Raw genomic sequence first — 24,147 nt, forward strand, 5'->3', positions numbered from 1 at the left:
ACCACATGCCCACACATAAAAGGGTCTCTTTGTGCAGATGTATCTAGTCTGGTTGTCTGCAAACAATGACTTGATAGTCAAGTTTCGAAATGTGTGACCAAAAACTGTTTTCTCCCATTTAAGCAAATTGATTTTTTTTTTTAAAAAGAAAAAAAGACAAATAACTCCTGAGTGTCTTACCTAGAAGCAAGAGTTTATTTCAGGACAGGCTATAGATAATTAACTCTTTTTCTTTTTACAAAATAAAAGTGAGCAAATCTGAAAATAACAGGGTTTTTTTAAGAATGAGAAAAGAGTACGAAAAGTGGCAGAGAGAGAGAGAGAGACAGAGAAAGGTGGATTCTATGTGTCTGACACACTGCTCTGTCTAAGGCCAAGCCAAACACAGTGCAGTCTCCTCCCCTCTCCGGCTTGGCCTATATTAACTTTCCATGGAGCTCCACCTCACAACCAGAGGCACATGGAGTAGGATAACACACCGCCAAGGCTCTGAGAATACATTCACACACATATAAACAGACAGTGGAGTGCACTGGGTCTTTCAAGCTTTCTGCCTTTCGGACTAGGAGTGACGGACATACAGCATACTCTTCTGAATGGACTATTAACTCAGGCACCATGTTGCTCCATTCATCACTGGAGAATTTCAGCCATGGTAAGAGACCAGAAGATTTTTGTCTTTCATAAAGGTATGAGCAAGCTTGAGAGTGAAAGGAGCTGAGGACATTTTAGTTTTTGTGCAGACTTTGAATAAATGAAGAACAGGTTCAACATAATAAAACAGGGGATGCATGCAGGAGGATAGCAATGTCCAGAAATGGAGCTGAGATAAACTCGGATACTCTTTAAAGGTAAAAGTGCGCGCTTTGGTAAGAGACTCTTACCACTGTGACAGGCAGGTTGACAGCATGTGCACACACTCATTTTCCACACATGAGACACTCTGTGCACAGCAAACAAGACTGATGAACTGCAATAGTGCTGTGTTTGTGTTGGGCCAATGATAAAAAGACAGTGGCAGAAACAGAAGTAAAATACCAACATCTCAGTCAGATGTTTCAGTGTAAGACTTGGTGAAACAGTTCTCTTATATCTCATGATAAAAGAGAGGAAGCCCGGAGCACAGAGTGTAATGACTCAGAGTGGTGGAGATATATCATTAATGACTAAGTAAGAGAAGTCAGGATCTTCTGTCTCCAACGTGATCAAAACGTGAGGGCAGGGTCTCATGAAAGATAAAGTATGTGACTTTATCTTCTGACCTCCATTCTTGACTCTACAGAGCAAAGAGCACTCGTGGGGGCGAGGGAGCTCTATATCACATCCCGTTATTCTCAGTGGAGCTTTTTTATTGCACACAATCAGTGAGTTAAGTGCAAAAGGACTAGATGCCAGTAAAGAGAAGTTCTCTCTTTCTGATTTCTGCCCGATCAGCTCAACAGAAGTGACTTGGAGCAAAGACAGTGAAGCTGCTACCGGATCTTTTTGTACAGGATGGTTCAGAAATAAAGGATCATTTTGACAACATTTGCATCACTTTTACAAGCACAGTCAATCAGGTTTCTAAGGGCAGTTTCACTCATTTCTTCTTGAAAAGCCCCCTATAAATAATAGATTTACCAAACCAACAAATAATAAATAAATAAATAACACCTCAGCTGCATCTTTATGCTTTTAAAATATAGCTCATAAAACTGCGTTTTCACATAACTCCACGTCTATGGGAGCATTAATGGGCGGGATAACATATAGCCCAATCATAATCTGATGTTAAGAGCAGCGGTGAACTATATCAGGTCCTTTCCCAACATTTCTCTCTCTCCTTCTCACTCGTAACCGAGCCGCATCACGTTCCGGCAGCATGTAGTTTCTCTCTGTCCTCCATCGCAGAGCCCACCCCGGCCCGTAAGAGCCAGCCGCATTGTCGGACACATGGGCACTCACATGGTCTGCATGCGGATGCTGATGTAGACTTCTGCGGCTATGATGCTCCTTCCTGCCCGCCCACCCGTTCCCTCTCCATCCCTCCATCCATTCACAGCATCCACACAGAGAGGAGGGACCGGACGCTCCGCGGGACCATCCGTAGAATGAGGGAATCAAATCAGTGCCGTATTTGATTTCTTCACTTCTTTTCCTTGGGATGTGTAATCCTCGCGGAGATCTGATGTGACGTCGGGCCGCTAAAAGAGAAACACCTTGTCGGTGCCAAAGGGAGTAAATCCGCATGGCGCATGTGAGTGACCTGTCCGGATTTTTTTTAAGTCACTGACAAGACCACTACTGCGCGTCACTAAAAAATAATAATAAATGAAACAAAAAGTTAGAAAACAGCTTCGTTTTGCAAAGAAAAGACAAATAATATCATTCTTACTATTGATGCTGCTTTTAATAAAATTTAACAATGGTTGGAAAATAGAGGGATGACGCGTTCTCAACAGAAATTCTGAGAGGCAATAAATAGGCAATCATTTTCTATTTGGAGGACAACTCAGATTTTAAATGTAAAATACTAAAGAGCAAAGTGTAAGCAAATGATGCACTGAGGTGTTTCAACTCAAATGAACAGCTGTATCTGCTCTGCAGGTTATAATGCAGTATTTCCACCCCCCAGATTTCCAGATAGGAGATAAAATAGGATGGGTACAGAATGTTCTTCCTGGTCCATTATCTTGTGGCATCCTCATTTTATGTTGCATAATAGAACAAGTGACAAAAAACAAAAAAAAACAAAAAAAACTGTTTCTAGAGGTTTGTTACTTCTGGGGGTTAGTCTATTATAAAATGGCCTGCAGTTACGGCTGGTTGAACTTTGCATGCATCAAGAGGTGATAATGAGGATGGTGATGGTGAGGTCATATTTCCTGCAAGTATTATTGCCTGTGGTACAGTGCTGTTATCACTTGGTCTATAAACACAAACACTGAGCTGGAATGAACTCCAACTTCAAATGTTTTGAATGACTCCTGCTGTATTCAAGTACTGCTCGAAGCTTACAGCTCCACAACTCTCTATTTGCATGATATAATATTTAATATAGAGATATAAAGACTGTCAAAGGTCTGGGCTGGAAACAATAGATTGTTTTTTGTGTTTTTATTTTAACCAATTCAATCACCAGTTGCTGACATTTTAGTTGCTTACCAACTTAATTGTTCATTACACTGCTAAAATATCAATACATGTATTATGAGTAATATGACACAGTTGTGTTTCTGTGATAATAAAAATGATCAGAAACGTGAGGTGATTAATTCGTGATTTTTAGAAATAATGCAAATAATCTAAGTTAAATTTCATTATTTATGAAGCAGTGCCAACTCACTGCATCTAAACTAGGGCATGTTATTGTCTGAATAATGAACCCAGTGAACCCAGAGTGGGGTTAGGGTATTAGAACTAGAGATAATTACAGAATTCTATCTATGTAATAGTGGGTTGATAATAATTTTAAAAATAAATCAGGAATATTTATTTGCAAATATCTGCTACTATGCAACTAAAAGCTGGGGAAAACAACAAATAAGTAAAAAGAAATTGTTGTTTGTTGAAGACTCGTAGTCGTAGTAGACATATTTCCGACAGTCAGTGAAGGTGGCCTTGTGACGTCGCTGCTGCCTTTCTCTACCTAGCCTAAATGGCGATTGCAACAGATCCGCATAGCACCGGGAGCGGATCGCAGTCAAACCTCGTCTGGGTTTGATTAAAACTATAGCCTGCCTAATGCAACAAACAGGGACCGTGAGTAACATGTTATATCTAGATTCTGATGATTATTTATATGTTATGTTGGTTTCGCTGAGGATTCGCTGTTATTTGAGCCGTTTAATCGACGTCGGCTTTGTGCTGCTTAGCGCTAGAAAAGCTGTACCACGTAGTCAGAAGCCTCCGCCAACAACGACCCCTTTGTTCGCGCTGTCGGCACATTTCTCGCTGGCTTAATGTTTTTTAAGTATAAAAAATGAGTGATGTAGTGAGATATTTGTTTTCCACATATAATTTAGCTCATGTTAACGTCAAAGGGTTGTCGTGGTTATGTTCAAAATTAGATCGACGGCGGTCTCTCGCTTGCTTGCCGTTACTCTGCCATTCTTGGCTTTTTTTTGTCCCCCGCAAGCTAGTCACAGAGACCGGGCGAGGGCCAAAAGTAGGCGCTGTGAACACGGTTATTCGTCTTTAATGTGTAGTATTCGTGTACTCTCGTGGATACTGATCTTCGTGAAGCTTCTAAATGTTATCTCTTTAATTTGATCGATACCTAGAAACTGGACTAGCAGGCGTTTCACTGGAGCTGGGAGCGGGGGAGGGGTTAGCTTCTCGTAATGTCACCGCGTTCAAAAGCCGGCCGAGCGAGGCAGCTTGTTGCTTAATGGAAATCCCTAACACATGTCAGCCTTCCAGAGTGAGACATTTTCATAGAAGACGGAAACAATGTGTCAAATGATGGGCTTAAACCCAGTTTGCTCTGCCACCGTACATGTGTTCTCGCACTTATTTTTCTTGTTTTTTTTTTTTTTCTTTGTCTTTCAGGTTATATCCAAGTAAAATGGAGGATAGTTTTGATTGCGACTGTGGCGAGCTTGAGCCACCTGATCATTGAGGCTGAGAAATTACTTTAGAGACTTAAAAGGCCAGACTCATTTCAATTTTTATAGACGACGTGACTTGACAGGAAAACTATACAGACAGATATATATACATATATTAAAAAAGGGAAAAAAAAGAAAAGAATTAGCAGTGCGTTTAGGCACATTTCACATGAAGCTGCTCAGGACCAGTCATACACTGAATGTATTTGCACTGTGAGGATGCAATTACGTGCTTTTATAGTTTAAGATCGTGCCAGTGCGCTTTAATTTGCCTCAAAGACCATTCCATTTGCCGTCTACAAACACTAGTTTACATAGAGCTATTCATTTAAATATATCCACACATTCAGGATTGGAGGATGAATTCGACTTTAAAATTTTCTCTCCTTACCCAACATGGAAGGAAACTTTGACTACACATTAGTACCTTGCATCTGACAGTGACAGCTAGAGGGGGTGACTTGGTAGTCGTCTGTACAGGGGTCAGCCGAACCTCTGAAGCAAGGGGGGGGATTCCTCTGTTAAGTGTGAAAATTGGGCTTGAAACGGGCCAGAGGACTAACATTAGAGATAGCAGAAGCTTGGTGTAGAAGCCCACAAAAAAAGTCATTATGGCAGAGAAGTTTGAGTCACTGATGAACATCCACGGCTTTGACCTGGGTTCTCGCTACATGGACTTGAAGCCTCTGGGCTACGGAGGGAGTGGCCTCGTGTTCTCAGCAGTTGACACTGACTGTGACAAGCGTGTAGCCGTGAAGAAAATTATCTTGACTGACCCCCAGAGCGTCAAGCACGCCCTCCGGGAAATCAAGATTATCAGACGCCTCGACCATGACAACATTGTCAAGGTATGTTGGCAGGTTCAAAGTTTAACAAAAGAAAAGGTTGCTATCTTTTTTTAATCTGGGTATGACAGAAAATGGGAAGACTTCATGATCAACATATACCCTCCTTTTTATGGCACTAGGTGTTTGAGACGTTGGGCCCCAACGGTTGCAGGCTAACAGAGGATGTGGTGTCTCTTACGGAGGTCAACTCCGTCTACATTGTGCAAGAGTACATGGAGACTGATTTGTGTCAGCTACTGGAGAGGGGCCTTCTCTCTGAGGATCACGCCCGGCTCTTCATGTACCAGCTCCTCAGGGGCCTTAAATACATCCACTCTGCCAATGTGCTGCACCGTGACCTCAAGCCTGCCAACCTGTTTGTCAACACGGAGGACCTGGTACTTAAAATCGGGGACTTTGGACTGGCACGCATTATGGACCCTCACTACTCTCACAAGGTAAGCCCAATCGCAGAGTTTTGCTGGTCTGCTGTGGTTTATGATGGGTGGTTATAATGCAGCACAGGCTACAGCGCAAAGCAGAACAAATATAGCAGCGTTGGTGAACCCTTTGCCAATATACGAGTGCTCTGCTGCTCTGACACGAGATGTTTATTGCCCAGTAATGTGGTACTCCCCAGGGTGACACAGTTTTTCGAGCAGGAAGTAAACTAGACAGGATGTGGTTCCTTGAGGTAAGGCCTCGCCTTCCCTTCTCATAAGTGAGGGTTGAAAACAAAGCCATGGGAAATGTTTTTTTCCATTATGTAAAAGTATAGACGATAAGAATTGGAGATTAGTTTATGATAATGTGGCTTAATTAAGACGTGCTACAATAGGATCTCCAGTGGAGGGCTGGGGGGGAGGGTAATGTTTTCAAAATGACACAAAACCGGAAGAGTTCAACGTTACGCCTCCATCAGCTTTCAGAGAAAACTGACGAAGGCTTGAGACTGCAAAAATTTGTTGTGGACAAAATAAATAAATAAAAATTGAGTATTTGTTACATCTGAAAGGAGAATGCCTTGCATGAGTTCTGTTTGCATGAGGTCATTGCTCCAATAAGCAAATTCTCATGCATGAGACTACTAGAAGTGAAGAAATTTGTGTCCCTTGCTGTTTTCTTTGTTCCTGGCTTTTCACTTGTTTCTTAAAGATGCTTACTGTAAACACACTCTTAGAAAGCCAAATGCTGGCACGCCATCTGTTGAATGCACACATTTTAATGCTTTCTATAAAACCTCCTTTGTTCTGTGAAGCAATGTAATCGTAGCAATAAAGAAGCTGTTTTTGTCTTCAGTGTGAGAAGAGTATAGATCAGCCTGTGTAATTGCAGCCAGGTGGGAGGCCTGTGTACCTCTTGTGTGTTGCTGTCACCTTTATAAAGGGATGAGGAAATTCCAGTTGATGGCCATATGGTGGTGTAATGTGAGGAAATCTAGGTTGGGAAGCCTGTCCCTCCCTCTGTGTCTCTCCCCGGATCTTCTTGAGGTGCTAAGGTAGTCAGATGCTTGCATGTGTCTCGGATTAGTCCCAGAAGGGAAATGGGGCTCAAGTGATGGGTGATCTCTCTGGATGGTACAGTCTCATTCATATCCCTTACACATCCAGGCTCCTGCTCCACAATGGATCCCTCGAAATAGACTTACGCACCCTTGTTTACCATAACTGGCTTACTGTTACTGCGTTTTGGTCATGTAGTCACATTTACAGCTCTGACTGTTCTCATATGAGTCATGTCTTTCGAGACAGTATGTCACTGCGCGTGAGGAAGGTAATAGTTGCTGGGGAGGAATGAGAGCTTCAGTTTGGTGTCTGTAGCAGGCCAGCTGCTTTAGAGAAGTTTTTTTTCCTCCTTAAGCTGCTTGCCTGGGGTCAGAGCTCCTGTTCTACTATTGTGTGCTTTAGTACTGCAGCAGATTACTGCTGTTTTTGTCAAAGATGGAAACACTATAGTCAGATTGACTAACTGGTTTTCCATGAAGCTCTCCTTACTGTGTTTTGGTTTTGGTTTTTTTATGTTTTTGTGATAATAGCTGTACCAAGGGGCAAAGTTAAGCTAGTATCTTTACCAACCACCTTTTTATGGCTCCTAGACTCATTTAAAGTGAGTGTCTAAGAGCAAATGAGGCGTGTTTAAAAAGGAACTTGGCACCCCCAGATAACACACCAGTGCCCAGTGGCACAGCGTGGAGGCGTTAAAAAAAACAGCTGGTTTTACTGTTGACCAGACAGTATGCCACATTCACTGGGGGGCAAATGCTCTTTCACAACCAACCTCTACTTACAGCATAGGGTCTGAGACACAGTGGTTGGGTGCTGGAGTGCAACATATTTGAATAACATCATTTCTAAAAAAAGCAGCTCTATTTTTCCAGTGAACTTCAGTTTCTAGTTTAGCTTCGGTAATGTGATCTTGGATTCATGCATCAGTGGTGCATTCACGAGGCGTTTGTTTAATCCTTTCCTCCCACGCTTTTTCTTTCTTATAATGACTTGGCTAAATGACATCAACAGCTCATTGTTCCCTTTTGGCCTTTTAATAATCCTACATAGCTTTGTTTTAAGCACAACTACCTGTTTCTGTGGGGAAACAGTTTCTGTCTCTGTGAGCTTTGAGGTCTCGCCTAATAGTGGCCCATACTCAAGAATGACAAAAATTCACGTGCACTCATCCATTTTTTCCAACCCCAGTTCCCCTCCTTTTCCCAGCCAGCCCTTTGTCTCGTTGTGGGAGCCTTGCTCAGAGCCTTATTTGAAGCTGATCTAAAGCCTGCGTTCGCTTTCAGTCTTGTCCCACCCTTTAGCTAGGGACTAAGCTGAACCACAAGTCAGTCAAAGAAGCTTTTAACAGTTCTAAACAAGAATTGCTGAGGCTTTAACAATTTTTAATGTGTGTCTAAGCTAAGCAGTTTCAGTGTGTCAACAATACATTCTCTAGAAGTGACATCCAGTCTAGTCTTCGCTATTCTTGTGATTTATCACTGAGAGATCGTTTGGCTTGGCAAACTATTTAAAGGTTTGTCTTTTTATGACGCCCAGAAATAAGTGGCAAACTTGTCAGACATTCGCATAATTTTGTGCTGTGGAAACAGTTGTTTGCCTGTTTTGTGCCAGACTATTGAATATTGAAAAAGTGGGATCCTGTGCTTGCCTGTGGCTTGATGTAAAGTTCAGTAATTTGAGATGCTATAGAGATGATAGCCATGACGTTGTTAGGAATGTTATGTAAAAACCTTCACAAGGTTTGTTTCTGCCACACATTCATCAAGTGAACAATTCTAAGCCACAGCTGCAATAAAATGCATACTTGACCCAGTTATTTAGCTACCACTGGGCCTGTCTGGTGCCAGACTTCACAAGATTCAGAATAAATGCAGCAAAGTTGACTTCAGGCTCAATGACTTTTAGAGAGCTGGTTTCAATTATTCCACCCTGTACTTTCTTGATTTTAAACAGTAGTTTAATTTTGTTCTGCAGCAAGCAGATCACAAATTATTCCGAGAAGCCAAAGATCCAGATGGAAATGTTTTTTCTTATTTGTTAGGCCCACATCCTCCTCATTTAGTACTTGACAGTTGAACTCTGAAGTGAATCTGTCTTGGCAAGAAAATTGATTACTCATTTTTCAGTCAACAGCTTTATCCTGGATAGGGAGGTGGGGGAGGATCTTTCTGATTCTCCAGAAGCCACCTTTACTGACATCTGGTTAAACCTGCTTGAGGTTGCTCTAACTAACCGCAGCCTGTCACATGGCAAGGCCTAGTTGTGAATCATTAAATGTCAGCTTGAGCTGATGTAGATCCGGTGGTTAAGTTATTCACCAGCTGCTGCTGGAGGTACTGACATTGTTAATGCTATAAAGCCTGCTTGTCTGTCTTTATGGTGAATGGCCCGCTTTGAAATCTGTAAAAGAATTGAGCTGGAAGGTTCACCTAATGCACTTTATGCACTTAGCTGGTAGGCAAACTTTAATCTGTTCCTTTTAGTTCAGAGTCCATTACGCATTGTCCTTACGCAATGACTCTTTCAAGCTAACCTAATTTACATTCTCTGTTAAGCTGGTTGTGTGTGTTTCTCCCCCATAAGCACAATCGCACAGGTCGGCTTTACCAGCTGCTTCTCAGAATGGGTTCTGGTCCTAGTCACTAGGTATGACCTGTTTATGTGCCGGACTATCTCTTAATTCCCCCCACCTCTTTACAATCTTCTCTCAGACAGACAGATTAGCTGGTTACCTGTAGGAAGGAATACATGTCGTGTCGTTTATAGGTCCCAATCAAAACAAGGGCTTGCAGGCACTTAAGGATAGCATGACATCAAGTATTTGTGGCTAAATTTGGGCAGAAATGGGAGCCTCCCTCGGTGGTGAGCAGTCCATTTTGGTCCCACAAACTACCACTGCATGTGGGGGGAAAAAGAGCGCAGCAAGGGTGTTGTTTTACCACTTCCCCTCCCCCCAATGAGTGTGTAGACACACATACAGAGGTCAGCTTCCTTTATGCTTAGTGCCCTCCTGGCCTTGTGACTAGTCAGGCACTGTTTGAGTGCAGGTTAGTGGCAGTGGGGTATTATCCTGCTCAGACTGCTGACATGGCCTGCATGTCTGATCTCCTCTCTTTTCATTGGTCTCTTCTTTTTTGGGCAGGGGGTCTTTGTATGCTGGGTGGTGTACGTGACCAGCACAGAGTACAGCTGTTAAGGAGATGGCACAGGGCTCTGAATGTTTAGCACAGACTAACATGATAGTGTCACATCTCTTGTTACCTGTATTGTGTGGCAATACAGGAGGTACATGAAATAAGGGTAATCATAGCTTTTACTGTGAATCACTGCAGACTTATGAGCATCTTATCTGTGAATGAAGACAAACTGAATGTAACTGGTCAATCATCATCATCATCATCATCATCATCATCATAATGATGATGCTGCACACTTTCCAGTACTGTAATGTATGTTTTTTAGGGGGTTACAATTAATCTCTGGTCTCCCACCATCACAGGGCCATCTCTCTGAAGGTCTCGTCACAAAGTGGTACAGATCTCCTCGCCTGCTGCTTTCTCCTAACAACTACACCAAAGCCATCGACATGTGGGCTGCTGGCTGCATCTTTGCTGAGATGCTCACAGGGAAAACCCTGTTTGCAGGTAAATGTTGACTCAGTTTGTTATGTCAGACTCACTCCTAACACCTTGTTTAAAACCAGTCTTTAAGGTGGCTCAAGTGACGGAGGTAAATGTCAAGTATAGGTGTGATGACGCATATGCTAATTTTGTTAGTCATTAAGTCTGTTAAACACATGGTAAACCAGACAGTCTGGTTTTCTTTCTGTGTGACTTTGCGTATTCGGCCGGTGCAGGGAGAGACTGTTCTTGCTAAAACAGCCTTGAGCTGACCACAAGGCAAATGAAATCTCAATTCCCATGATCTGAAGCAGATCATGGGAATCGATGCTGCCTCACTCAAACTCCCTCAGTCATGCAGAAGTTGAGTCATGGGTTCTCTTCTAAGAAACTCCATAATATTTCTGTTTGCTGTTTCAGGAGCCCATGAACTGGAACAGATGCAGCTGATCCTGGAGTCAATCCCTGTACTACGAGACGAAGACCGCCAGGAGCTCCATAGCGTAATTCCCGTCTTTATCCGCAATGACATGACCAAGCCTCACACACCATTGGCCAAACTGCTGCCTGATGTCAGTCCGCAGGGTAAGTACCACTTTAAATAATCAGAAGTACTTGGAGCCTTATGAAGTGCTCATGAACCCAGGGTCATGGTCGTGTACTTCATAGATCACATCTCGTATTTCCAGCTTGATAATCTCATTGTCCTTCTCCTTTACAGCCCTTGATTTCCTGGAGAAGATCCTGACCTTTAACCCCATGGATCGTCTGACTGCGGAAGAGGCCCTGGCACACCCCTATATGGCTGACTACTCGTTCCCCCTGGATGAGCCTGTGTCTCTGCACCCCTTTCACATTGAGGATGAGGTAGATGATATCCTGCTCATGGACCAGAGCCACAGCCACACTTGTGACAGGTGTGCCTTCTCACTTATTTCCCTCTCACATATTCTCTTGGGATTAACTTCAGCAGAATTTGTTTTGCTGTACTTGCTGCAAGTGAGCAGCTCTTACTGTTCGACTAGAGTTTATTTGCAAACTTACAGTCTGTTTATGACTGCTGCTAATGAAGTCTTTCTCTTTCTTACTCCATTAGGTATCATGAGAGCCAGTTCTCAGAAGCTGACTGGCACTTGCACAGCACCCATGACCCAGACGAAGTTCAGGTTGACCCAAGGGCACTCTCTGATGTAACGGACGAAGAGGTCGTCCAGGTGAGTTATATTTGACAAACCTTTTCTAGCTACTATCAAAACAGTTTTCACTGCTTTTTAAGAACCTTAAGGATGATTAAACGCTTGGCAAAGAAGCAAGTATTGAGTTGATCTTAAAACGGTACACATCAATAAAAGCCTTAAGGCCGGGTTCCCATTCATGGATTAAGCTTTATTGCTAACATAAATAAACATTATTTCAGAGGCGGCCTTCCTTGAATTTTTCATGTATTTTTGTTTGGATAGGCTTAATCCATGTCTGATAAAAGCTGGGTGCAAGTGTGCTCATTCCTTACTAATTTAAATTAGATTTAAATCAGTACTGACTTAAATTATCAGATGCTGAAAGGTGGCTGTTGTCTCTTTCTAGGTGGATCCTCGTAAATATGCTGATGGAGATCGAGAGAAGTTCCTGGACAAGCCGTCCTTCGACTACTCAACCCCATTCCCACTGGAGCGATCTTGGCAGGATGACCACCACGAGAACAAATACTGTGACTTGCAGTGTAGCCACACCTGTAACTACAAGGCTGTGTCGCCCTCCTACCTGGACAACCTCATCTGGAGAGACAGTGAAGTCAACCACTACTACGAACCCAAGCTTATCATCGACCTCTCCAACTGGAAGGAGCAGCAGAGCAAGGAGAAGGCAGACCGCAAGTCCAAGAGCAAATGCGAGAAGAACGGGCTGGTAAAGGCTCAGATCGCATTGCAGGAGGCAGAGAAGAGCCCTGTAGAGAAGGACAAAGTGCAAGAGAAACACCAGACGGAAAAGCCTCAGAGCCAGCAGAACCAGGGCTTTGACTTTGACTCCTTCATTGCCAGCACCATCAAGCTGAGCCTGCAGCCGGAGCCCTGTCAGGAGGTGACCCTGCTCAACGATGTGGAGCTCCTGAATGAGGTGGGCCTCCTGAACGAGCTCAACTTTTCTGTCTCCCAGCTCGAGGCTCCTCGCTCAACCTCTATGTCCAAGTCCATAAGTCAGGAGAAGGAGGAGAAGTGCCTGGTAAATCTCGCCCAGCTAGGTGGCGGAGGGCTGGGAGTAGTCGGCGGGGACTGTGTCTGGCCTGCTCGCCCCTGGGAGAGCTCTGGGGACACGGTCGGAGAGAACGGCATTTTGATAGATGAAGCGTGCTGGGACATTGGCAAAGAGGACCACCTCCAGAAGGAAAGCCCTTACACCAGCTACCTGGACCACCTGTTCAGCCGGAGGGAGGAAGCCGTCTCCGAGACTGCCAGCCCGCAGATTGGGTCCCCGGTGGTGAGAGAGCTAGACGAGAGCTTCCTCGACAGGAGCACGGAGATTGTGCTCAATATGCAGCTGGACTCTCTGGCCCTTCCTGGCTTTGACAGCACTGATGACTTGCCTCTAAAATCCATCCAGGCGTCCCTCACCCCCTGCGCTGTCAAATGCTCCCCACAAATTGCCCACAAAACATACAGCAACATCTTCAAACATCTTAATTAAGGAAATGTATATCTTCCTCACAGTGCAAAATCTAGGCAGTTTTGTTTTTATGTTGCTTTTTTTTAATAATATGGTATACTGTACTTGAATCATTTCATACCTTTTTTTTGTTATTATTATGGTTATTATTTTTTTTTAAGAGTCGAAAAGGGTGATTTTATTTAAAGAGTTTTGATCATCACTCTGAGCCTTGATCACCAGGCCTTCATGGGTTAATGTCTACACCCTCATTGCTATACTGGCATGTCACTCGCACATTTAAGTACTGTAGATGAAAGGAGAGCGGGAAAGAAGTATCTAGAGGAGGGAGGATGAGGATAGAGGATTTAAGAGATGAAGTTTGGCCGTTTTGGGTGTGACATAAAGAAGGAAGGTAGACGCTAACATTGCTGTGGGGTTTTAAAGTGCTCTCAAACAGCCTTTCCTGGGATGGGGTGTCTTGTTCGTCATGTTTTTTTGTTTTTCCTTCTTTTTAAAATATTTTTTGACCTTCTGACATTTTTTTTTTTTTCCCTGAAGAAAGCTTCCTTGAAAACCCTTTCATACTGTAAATCTGACACATGATGCCAGCAGCAACCATTATCGTAGGCGTTAATGTAAATGTGTTATCTACCTCAAGGTAACAGCCGCGAGAGACACTCGAAGCCGCACTAGTGCTTTACACACATGACCATCCTCATACCATGAAATGAAGTGGTCGCGTAGATGAAATCTGTCTCACTTTAGCAATTAACATAGTGAGGTGTTTCAGTAATCATTTATTTATTTCTAGCAAAATGTGCGCTATTTATTTTATCGAAATGTGTTATTTCAATGTGATTATTGAAGATTTGAGGAGTTGAGCAGACTTCCATTTTCATTTTTGGCACTATACGGGCGTGCAAGTGTTCTTTTGTTTTAAGGTAGGATGCATATTCATGTGTTATGTTGAAGTCGAGGCTTTCCATTTTCCATCAATACTGTTCTAATGGATATCTTTTTTTTTTTTTTTTCTTTTTTTAAAAAATGGGTGCGTTCTGTCTTTAGTGGAAAAAATAATTTTATGGTTTAAAGAAGCGCCTAAAAGTCTTAATTTTTTTTTTTATCCAGATGTAAAAAAATAAAATAAAATTGCGTGCATGGAGGCAAGAGAAAGGTACAGTTAACGGTGAGTATAATGTACGTCAGTTTTAATTGTACTTTGTTTTTTGTTTGTTAAATTTCTATGTACTTTTTCCAGGCAAGCATGATGAAATTAGGTTAAGGTGTAGCATGTAGAACACTTACGGACTTTTTTTGTAATCATTGGTTCCCCTGTTCTACAAAATATCTCAATAAAAATTATTGGCAGAGAGTTTGGCCTCCTTCTCTTCCTTGTTCTTGATTGGGATGGGCCCCGTCAAAAACCTGGTTCTTGTCGGAGAAGACGTGCCGCCAAATCTACGTGCCACTTTTAAAGTCCAAGTAAGCAGACTGGATTTCACTGGAAGTGCTGGGGACACGGGACTTGAATCACCAGCTAAATGTAGCTCTGGTTGAGACCACCATATTTCAAAGCTGCCAACTTGGTTTCCACCTGCTTCTCATATAAAATGCTACAGAGAAGCGAGTGGGATTACACGACGAGTACTTTTCCATTCTGCAGTCCTGTTCTGTAACACTGACGCAGCATAACTACATTTCCAAACTTCCTGTTAGGGAACAAGTTGATGAGATGAAATCAGACTGTGGAGAAATAATAGGTTTTTGTAGGGTGTGGTGACATTGTCAAAGTCACTCTGACAGTTAATTTTCACATCAATCATGCAGGATAGTAGGGTGGTTTGGATTTTTGGGGGGTGGGTCTACTAAAATGTGTCCAGGAATGCATGTTTTTTTAATCGTGCTTATAAATGGGCAAAAACAAGCTTGTCTGGCTCACATTAAAGGCAGTGATACTAAGTGAGGTAGAGTCAGTTTTAATCAACCAATGGGCTGATTGGGATGCTTTGGTTCTTATTCTTGGATGGCATGATTTTGTCTTAAAGCCAAATCTTTTTAAACAAGTTAGTACTTGTGCACGAGAATGGGCATTTCTCTTTTAGCATTGGAAAATGTTTTAGTCGCTAAACACGGTTGTCTACAGCTTGTAGTCATCCATTTTCTTAACTGCTTAGGCAGTCCAGGATCACAGTGGAGCTGAGGCCTATCCCAGCTGCGCAGGGTACTTCCAGTTTATTGAAGAGCTGAAAACGGAGACAATTCACATCTTAATTAAACTACCTGGAGAGATTCTGTGCAGGCATTGGGGACTGGGAGAAACCCCGCCTGGAGATCCTCTTCCTGTGACAGCGCCTCCCAGTTTTTATTCATTTATTCTCTGGCAGTAGAAACGCTTCGTTCTCCAAAATATGGCAGCATTAATCCACTGTGTATGTCATCACATGCAGAACAGTTTATCTAGTTGTCAAAATCTGCCGATGCCACTCCGTGCCAAGTCATGAACATGAACATTGTAAAAAACAATTATAGAACTTGAGCACAACAGTTGGATGAGCATATCACAGGGAAACTGCCTGTCTGTGGAAGAGGAAGAGGAGTGTGGTGGTGTAGCGAGGGACAGATAAGAGACGTGAGGGATGCTGCGTAAACGGCGGTTCTTCCTCCATTACACTGCAGAGGGAGAGCACTGGGTGTGAGGTTGATTGAGTGACAGGCTGTCCCGTGATACCCGGCACTGCTATGTTACTGTAATACACTATTGCACACACATAATCTCTGTGGGTTGTTCTCAAAGTGTGTTTTTGGTGTTGATATGAGTTGTTCTGTGCAGTGCTTGTGTTGCTGGTTTACAGTACTGAGTCACCCTTAGAGGGTAAAAAGCCCCTCCCAGGTCACAGTACACACCAATACACTTTCTCTTTATAAAATCAAATGTAAAACCTTTTACTTGAAATCCCCATTTGAACATTGTTAAATGTGATCCACAAAGTGAAGTGAAGAATATAAAGTCTGTTCACGCAGAAGCTGTTTTACCCAGTTAAGCACGTCTCTAACCCAGAGCTCATGAGCCTCTGCTGACTCTTGGCTAGAATGCGTTTGTTTTGAGTGGCAAGGCTTCTCTTAATATGTTACTGTTTGCCTATTGAGGGCAAACTGCTTTAATACTGCCTTACAGTGTGCACAGTCCTCTGAGCAGGCGAGAGTCTGTATTTTAAAGTAATCTAACTATTAGAGAGCGAGGGGGGGAATCGTGGTATAAAGGTTGGAACCGGTTGTCCCTCAGTAATCAGCTACAGCTGGGCTTGGATTTTTCACCGCAGCTACTTCCTGCTGCGAAAAAATTAGGCCAGCTCTGTCTTGTTTTTCTGCCTTCCTAGTAACGACACAAGACGCAGCCACTGTGATTAAACCCTGCTTGAATACTGAGATGAAAGCCAACACCTGATTTGCATCAAGTGCAAGAGTAAGAGGCGTGCCCAACAACCAAATGTAGGCCAAACACTCTGAGGAAAGCACTCTTTCCACTACGACAGTACTTATTCCACATCTTCCCTCTGCAATATTTTTTTTCTTTATACTGCAGCTTCATATTTGCCTAGATTTATGTGTTGATCCTCTCTGTTGTCATTCCCCACCCGAGGTCTTCCTCATGCCCTGGGCCTGTCAGGTGCCACCAGGTTAAAAATAAAATCCAGCAGCACCAAGATAAGCAGCTCAACTCACCACTCATCAGCTGACAGTAGCTTACCACATCGCCTCTTAATTCAAGGTCATGAATGCTATTCTCTTTCCTGGGAGGCCAATTAAAACTCCTAGATGAGGAACTGCTTAAGCTTCCACAGAATTTCCTTCAACGGCGAGCCCTAAAATACCTCGTGTAAAAGCGGTGACCTGCTTGGCACTGGCTGCAGGTCTTGCACTGGGGCTGAACAAACGCGGGGACAAAGCTTCCGGCAGTTATCTGCCACAACTCGAGACTGCTCATTATGGCTGCACGGTGTCAGGATGTGTGTCCATATTCAGACCAGAGCTGTGCGGAGCACTGGTCACTAAAGTTAGAACACAAAGTGCCTTTATAAATATAGACGTCGCCACTTTGAAAGCTTCGACTCTGGCCAAAATTACAGCCTGTCCCGACCACTGATATCAATGTGTCGTTTCTAAGCTTTGACATCACAGTTACAGATTCTCCTCAAACTGGGAGACACTGTATGGAGGAGGGGAACAAATATTTGCAGTACTTCTGACTTGAATCATGCACTTCATATTAATACAATCCAGCTTGGCTGCTTCTCCAGTAATGGAAATTAAAGCAGTCATTGTGTGGCTGGGAGGGCGGGGGGGAGAAACGAACCCTTTTCTGGCCTCCTAAAGGAGAAACGTGCTGGAGAGACTGCTGGATGCACAGCAGCCAGTCTTTCAGTGTTGTTTAAAACTGGAAATCCAAACTGTAGAAAAAGTCAGAGTAAGCAAAGTCAAAGTCATATGCTCCTCGTCATACTCGTCATACTCCTCGTTTTAAGAAGAGAAAGAAAACGCACCGGCACTCACTTTAGGACTCGAAGCACTTTTGGGGCTGCGGTGATAAACAACAGCAGCTAACATCATAATAATGTGCCCTCAATCAGAGAAAAACATCCTAAAAGCCCATTGATATTCACAGAGTCCTCACAAAATGTTCCCTGTGCCTGCAGAGTGGCAACAGCTGTTCCCAGTGAAGCCCATTTATTACACAGAGACAACCAATTTAGCTGAAGAGGGTCCATAATGAAACAATTTTCTTTTGTGTGCATGTGTGTGTGCATAAGCAACAGAAAGGCCAAAAATATGACATTTTGTCGTCTTATACAATCAACATGTTACATTGTACTAAATTAGACTGTAGTAATAAAGTGATTTATTAGGACCAAAGTGCTTCTTGAAACTAGTCTGCCACCACTGAAATGCTTCCCGACACTTACTTGAGCAGTTATGCTAAAGCTTGATCTTAATGAACTTTAATTTCAAGCATTAGTAGAAACAGTTTAAACAGGTTTGCAGACTTTGGCCCACAAATAAGGTTTTGAATATATTTATGTTCTTTTTGGACACCATCTTTGCTGTTGCACAGTTCTCCCAGAAATCCCAATGTTGGATTCTTTAGGTGCCACCATGCTCTCTCTCTCTCTCTTTCTCGCTGTTATAATATCTCTGACATGCATTGTGGGGAGAGTTTCCTCACTTCCCTCTCAGCGTGTCTGCAAGGAAAACAAAAAGAGTCCCTGAGAAGAAATCACCTGCTGTGTGCAGGACTAAAGGTTCAGGTTTTAGAAAGTCTACAGATTCTCACCATGTCGACTGTTCGTTCACAATCAATTACAGTCGGAAAAAAAGACGACGGCGATGCTTTAGATGAGGTACGCTGAGTCATAGATGCTAAATTTGTGTTATATGCACACCCTCTTCTGGCTGGTGCTATTTTAAGGTACCTATGAAATTTAGACCACTGTTATGGAGCAGTGTTAGGTCAGCGCTCTTGGTATGTTTTTTACTTTCTTAGAATTGTGTAAAAAATAAACAATTCTGATTAATACACAGTCACTAATTAAAACTTGCATAGTTCATATTTCTGTATAGCTTTTTTTATTTCATATTTCTGTATAGTTTTCATATTTATATCCTGTTCATAGCCTGTACATAGCTTGTACACCCACTACAGCCTGTACATACTTATAGTTATAGCATATTCATAACATACCGTGTACATTGTAACATACCCAAAATAGACCTATATTTTGTACCCTCAGACCTATAACAGACCCATTTCTGTAATATATCTATATATCTATATTATTGCTAATATAAATTTTGTAATATATCGATATCATGGCTAAAGCACTTCTGGATGGATGCAAACTGCATTGCGTTGCCTTGTACTTGTGACATGTTCAATGACAATAAAGTTGAATTCTATTCGATTCTATTCTAAACTGTTTATGATATTTAATGGAATATTGCACTCCTGTGTTTCAATGGCACATTGTGTTATGCAAGTTTATAATGTTAGACGGCTAGTTGATCATTAAACCATCAGGCTGTATGGTTTATGATTACAGTCTCAGAATAGCCGCACAACTACCTCCTTCTGAAACCACTTAGAGTGTTAAGAACTTGCAGGAAACTAATTAAACCTAAAAAGACTGAATTTGATACAGTGTTGAAAAGTTGTTAAGCAAAAGAAAAAAGAGAAGTGGGAAACCTTGAACCACAGTTGAGCAAGAAGAAGAAGAAGTAAGTCTGAGTCTCTAGTTTGAGAAACAGGCACCTCAGAGCTCCTCGGCTGGGAAGTTCATTAAAACGCACCTACAAAGCAGCAGTCTCAACGTCAGCATTCAGCAGTTGCCTACAAGATCCTGTTCTTCTATTCAAACTGCTGAATATAAAGGCACATCTTCCTCTGTCCAGTAACCGTGTTCTTCTGCCTGTCTTGATCTTTTAATTTTATTTGTCAGCCTCAGACGTGGCCCTGGTTTTTGCAGCTCTGTCTCTGCTGACTCTCTGACTGCTGTTTTGTTCAAAACATTAAATACTGTGTAGGCCTCCCTGGTGCTCTCACCCATATGCACATGACCTGTGGAGTTTTTCTGTGGTGTCCAGCTTTGGGGCACTGTGGTCTGTGGGATGGGGCCTCCATGGATTGGGTTTATTCCAGCGCATCCCACTGATGCTTTGCATTGACATCTGAGATGTTTGGAAGCTGGGTCAACGCTCTCCAGCTGGGCAATCGGGGAGCATGATTACCACAACACTGCAGGCTCGGTCTGTTTAGACGTCAAAGAGACAGGGCCCAAAGTTTCCCAGCAGTAAGATGATAATCACTGTTATTCAAGTCATCTGTCAGTGGTTTTAATGTTGTGACTAAGCTGTGATTCCATTAGGAATTCATTGTTATTTACACAATTTCTAATCAATATATTGTTCCATTAGACAATAATAAATGTGCTTTTCTATCAAATAAGGATATTTTGGAGTGATCTCAAGCCTTTGACCAGTAATGGCAGATCTGTATTTATGTGGCTGAGCATGACTGAGAAAAAAAAATGGAAGTGAAAGAGTGAGTCAGAGAAAGAGGGAGAGAGAGAGTCTTATCAGTCCTCATTTTCCACACAGTGGCCAGTTTTCCAACAGGGCTAAAAAAAAACAAAAAAAAAACCTGCACACATTCCTGCCACATTAACGATTCCTTATTTTTTCCAAAACAATGTTGACCTTGTCCAGGAAGTGGACTTTTTTCCACTGCAGTGTCATTACAGGCACACAGAGAGCTCAGTTTACAACAGAGGTACACAGCTGATGCGTATCTCGGCAGCAGACTGCCACGCACATTACACTGTATTATCTGGCTGAAGCTCAGCATAATGCATTTTCCACCACAGAAGGTACAAAAGAGTACTACTTAAACATGCATACACGCTTACGCACACTCGTGCTCACTGTGCTGCACTTTGCCTTTTTATTTCTGTATATTTGCAAGGCCCAAAACTTTATGATCACCTGGGTTAAAGAGTACAGCAACGCAATTTGTTCCTTGTAAAAGAATGCGTGCGTCTGTGTGTCTGTGTGTGTCTGTGTGTGTATGCATGTTATAACACCTACCAGGGTACACCTGCACTGTACAGAAAAACATAGCGATGCAGTGTTCTCTGCTGACTCGTCCAGAAAAAAAAAGAAAGAAAGAAAAGAAAAAAATGAGGAAGCATCACAAATGATGTTTCACTCCAGTGTTTACGTAATTTTACTTCTGGTAAATATTTCCATCCAATCTTGACCTGAGTCGTTCTCACGCCAGTTTTCTTAAATTAGATCAAGGATCATCATCATCAGTTTTACTGCCTTCTTATTGACAAAGACATAAACCCATCTTCTTTCATAACAACTTCAAAGGACAGTGCCTAACTATTTCTGTAATTATTATGATAATTATTAATAAATCTTTTATTTAAACAGGTATTCTCAATGAAATCAAGATGTCTTTTTTCCAAGCGAGAGTTGTTTACAAAAAACTGAAAAACTGAGACAGACACATGTTAAAATGACACAACAGCAATTAAGAAAAACACGGGCGAGAGTAGCCGCAGATAAATACATATAATCTTTTAGATTATCTTTAGACAATTTGTTACCAACAGCCTGTTGCCAAAAAAACACATATTTTGCTCTCATTCTTCTATTTCAGTCCATGAGGAATGTCAAAGATAATACAGTCTGGCAGACATGAAATTTGCCGAAATCTTGGCAAGTGTTAGCATGGCATCCTAAAAAAAATCTGAGGAAGTACTGAGAACTATCTACAGCAGAAGAACTGAAAATCATGTCCTTAATAAATAGAGAAAATGTGGGAAACACCAGATATCTCACCAGGATGTGAGAGATGCATCTGGCTCTTCAGTTGATCCGTCTACTGTTCACTGAAGCCTTGCCAGAAATGGCCTCAGTGGAAGGGTGGCTGTCAAGAAGCCATTCTTAAAGAAGGGGAAACAGGAAGAAAAGTTAGATTTATAGCAAATTACACAAGAACTGGACTGAAAATTTGGTGGCAACAGGTCTTATTGAGGGATGTCTGGAGGTCAGGAGAGAGGTATGACAGAAAACTGATGGAATTATGATCACAGAAAAGTGCCGTCAGATGATCCCAGATCCACCATGCAGTAGAAAAATCACACAGTAAACACTATCAGTCGTGGCCTGGCCTCCCCAGAGCCCGGACCTCAACATTACTGAAGCAGTGTGTGATCATGTTGAGACAAAGTAGAAGAAAAGGCAGCCAAAATCCAAAAAAGAGCTTTAATATCATACCAAGTATTGACTTTCAAGATTTTACAAACTCTGTTTTTGCAACTTATTTTCCATTTTCCTAAAAAAAATACTTAAAAAAAATAAAGAACACAATTTCTCTTCTTCTGGTCTAATTTAAAATGAGTCAGTCCTGCAAATATTTAACTGATGTAACTAGAAATTAAAAGATCTCATCTTAATGAATCTACACTATAAGTGATGTTGGACATGGGCATGTGTGAAAGAGAACTAGCCTGTCATTTTCAAATGAAGAGACAACTCTGGATTATATTCACTTGGTTTAAAATCTTTGTTCATGAATTTTTCAGACAACAGAAGAGTTTCCAGAAACACGATGTGCAGGGTAGCCAGTTTTCTGACCTGTCTTCAATCACAAACAGAACAAAGGAGAAGCAGAATGGGGTCAGGAATAATGTCTTCAGAAGATAATTTAAGGATCTGAGTGGTACTACGATGCAAACTATTGCCTATCTTCAAACTCCTACATGAAATAAAATCATCACCTTCTGGGGGAGTTTTTTCTACTGGGTGTGTGGGAGACTTGAAGTGGACACTTCAGACTGAAACACATTTTGTAAACAGTGGCTATTTGATTATGTTTCTTTGGGTCTAAATGAATAGGTTCTTAAATTAGAAATTAGACAAAGCTCAAAGAGTGTGCTGAAGGAGAGACGATGCCCTTTGATATTAATGGATTAACATATTTTAAGCGTAAAGTGGATGTGATTTATGCAAGAGAGCTTCCCGAGCCCTCGAGGTAATTGTGCGATTCTTCCACCCCCGGTGACAGAAGGCAGGGTATTATCACGACACTCGGCATATACTTTAGATCCGCTGTGGAAAAAGACCTTTAAAATTCATCTCATGAGTTAGAATTATGCAGTTTTCCTACAAAAAAAAGAAATGTGCCAAATCTCAGAAAGAATGACATCATTCAGGCTACAGGTAAAAAAACAGGCGAGCTTTAATCGTGCTGTGAGCACAGAAAGCAGGATTGCAGTGAAATGAACACGGGCAGTCGTGAGGCTCGTTTTTGCAGTTTAGATGGAGATGCGACGCCCTCTTTGTTTTCGTCCTCTCTGCCAAACTTATCTGCATTTCACAGCCAGATCGCTTGTGATATTATCTGTGATTAGTGTTTCGAGCAGATTATCTGTTCACATATGGCGAATGTTGGATCAGCTCTAACGAAGGCAAATACGTGTTTTGTCAAAACATAAAATGTTGGCTGAGTAATTTGGCTGGAAGTGAGCAGACTTAATTTCTTGAACTGATCTGGTGCTGTTGCGAGCAGCTCTGTGAAACAACAGCACCAGTGTCACTGAGGATGGTGAACTCAAATCCATCACACTGGAACTCACAGGTTCACGTCTGCACTTCTGGAGCCAACCTCGCACCACCTACTGATAAGAAAAGCAGCAGTAGAGACAGTTTACACAAATGCACAAATGCGTGACAAATTAAAGGAAAAGCCTGAACCATTAAATCACTATGGAAAAGGGATCTGGTGGCAAAAAAAGAGCAAATCATCTTCATCCTGTGATAAAACCCTTCTATCCTAATGGGAGCTGTTTCTTCTAGGATGGAAATGCCCCCATCTGTAGTGCAGAATCATCAAAATAAATAATAAGGGAACATCATTTGGAAAAAGGTGTTCCATTCGTCAAATACATTACTAGAAACTCAGTCACAGCGTCGTGCCAAGGTGCAGTAAAGTTGTCCAAGTGGCACACTGGAGCACTTCCCAAGAAACTTCACATTGTTCTTTGTTTGGTTTTTCCTTTAATTCACCACCCATGTGGAACTTGGTACATTTCAGATAATTCACCAGGGCAATCACTGCCACTTGTGATGCAGTTAATCTTTTTCTAGTTGCTCTTGATGGATTTATATGTTAAATATTAAATCTTTGTTTGATTGGGGACATATTCAACAGAAATGCACCTGCCAGGTTTGCTTTTTGGATAATAAAATGAGCAGTCCATTTAATGTTTTACCAAAACTCAATCCTGAAAAAAATTTAAGCTTTTTCAATGACTTACCCAGAATTGGTAACTGTAGACTTTATGGCTGCTTACTATGTGGAGAAAAAAAACTATTTGGAGTAACATTTTTCTCTCCCACAAGG

The 24,147-nt window shown here is 42.0% G+C and overlaps 1 protein-coding gene across 3 annotated transcripts; it reads left to right on the top strand.

Annotated features, from left to right (window-relative positions):
* The first annotated feature begins 441 nt into the window (after positions 1–441).
* Positions 442–14,556, top strand: mapk6 (mitogen-activated protein kinase 6). Of its 3 annotated transcripts, none has more exons than XM_003458191.5 (8): positions 442–655; positions 4,531–5,437; positions 5,557–5,874; positions 10,421–10,565; positions 10,962–11,126; positions 11,263–11,458; positions 11,638–11,755; positions 12,126–14,556. In XM_003458191.5, exons 2-8 carry the CDS (start codon positions 5,201–5,203, stop codon positions 13,221–13,223), a joined length of 2,277 nt encoding a protein of 758 aa, XP_003458239.1. In that variant the 5' UTR covers positions 442–655; positions 4,531–5,200; the 3' UTR covers positions 13,224–14,556. The 3 variants fall into 3 exon arrangements, with proteins under 3 accessions (XP_003458239.1, XP_025764540.1, XP_005463231.1); XM_025908755.1 differs by lacking the exon at positions 442–655 and adding an exon at positions 2,027–2,236; XM_005463174.4 differs by lacking the exon at positions 442–655 and adding an exon at positions 3,593–3,741.
* The last annotated feature ends 9,591 nt before the right edge of the window (positions 14,557–24,147 follow it).

Source organism: Oreochromis niloticus, linkage group LG1 (assembly GCF_001858045.2).
Source record: "Oreochromis niloticus isolate F11D_XX linkage group LG1, O_niloticus_UMD_NMBU, whole genome shotgun sequence".
Taxonomy (NCBI): domain Eukaryota; kingdom Metazoa; phylum Chordata; class Actinopteri; order Cichliformes; family Cichlidae; genus Oreochromis; species Oreochromis niloticus.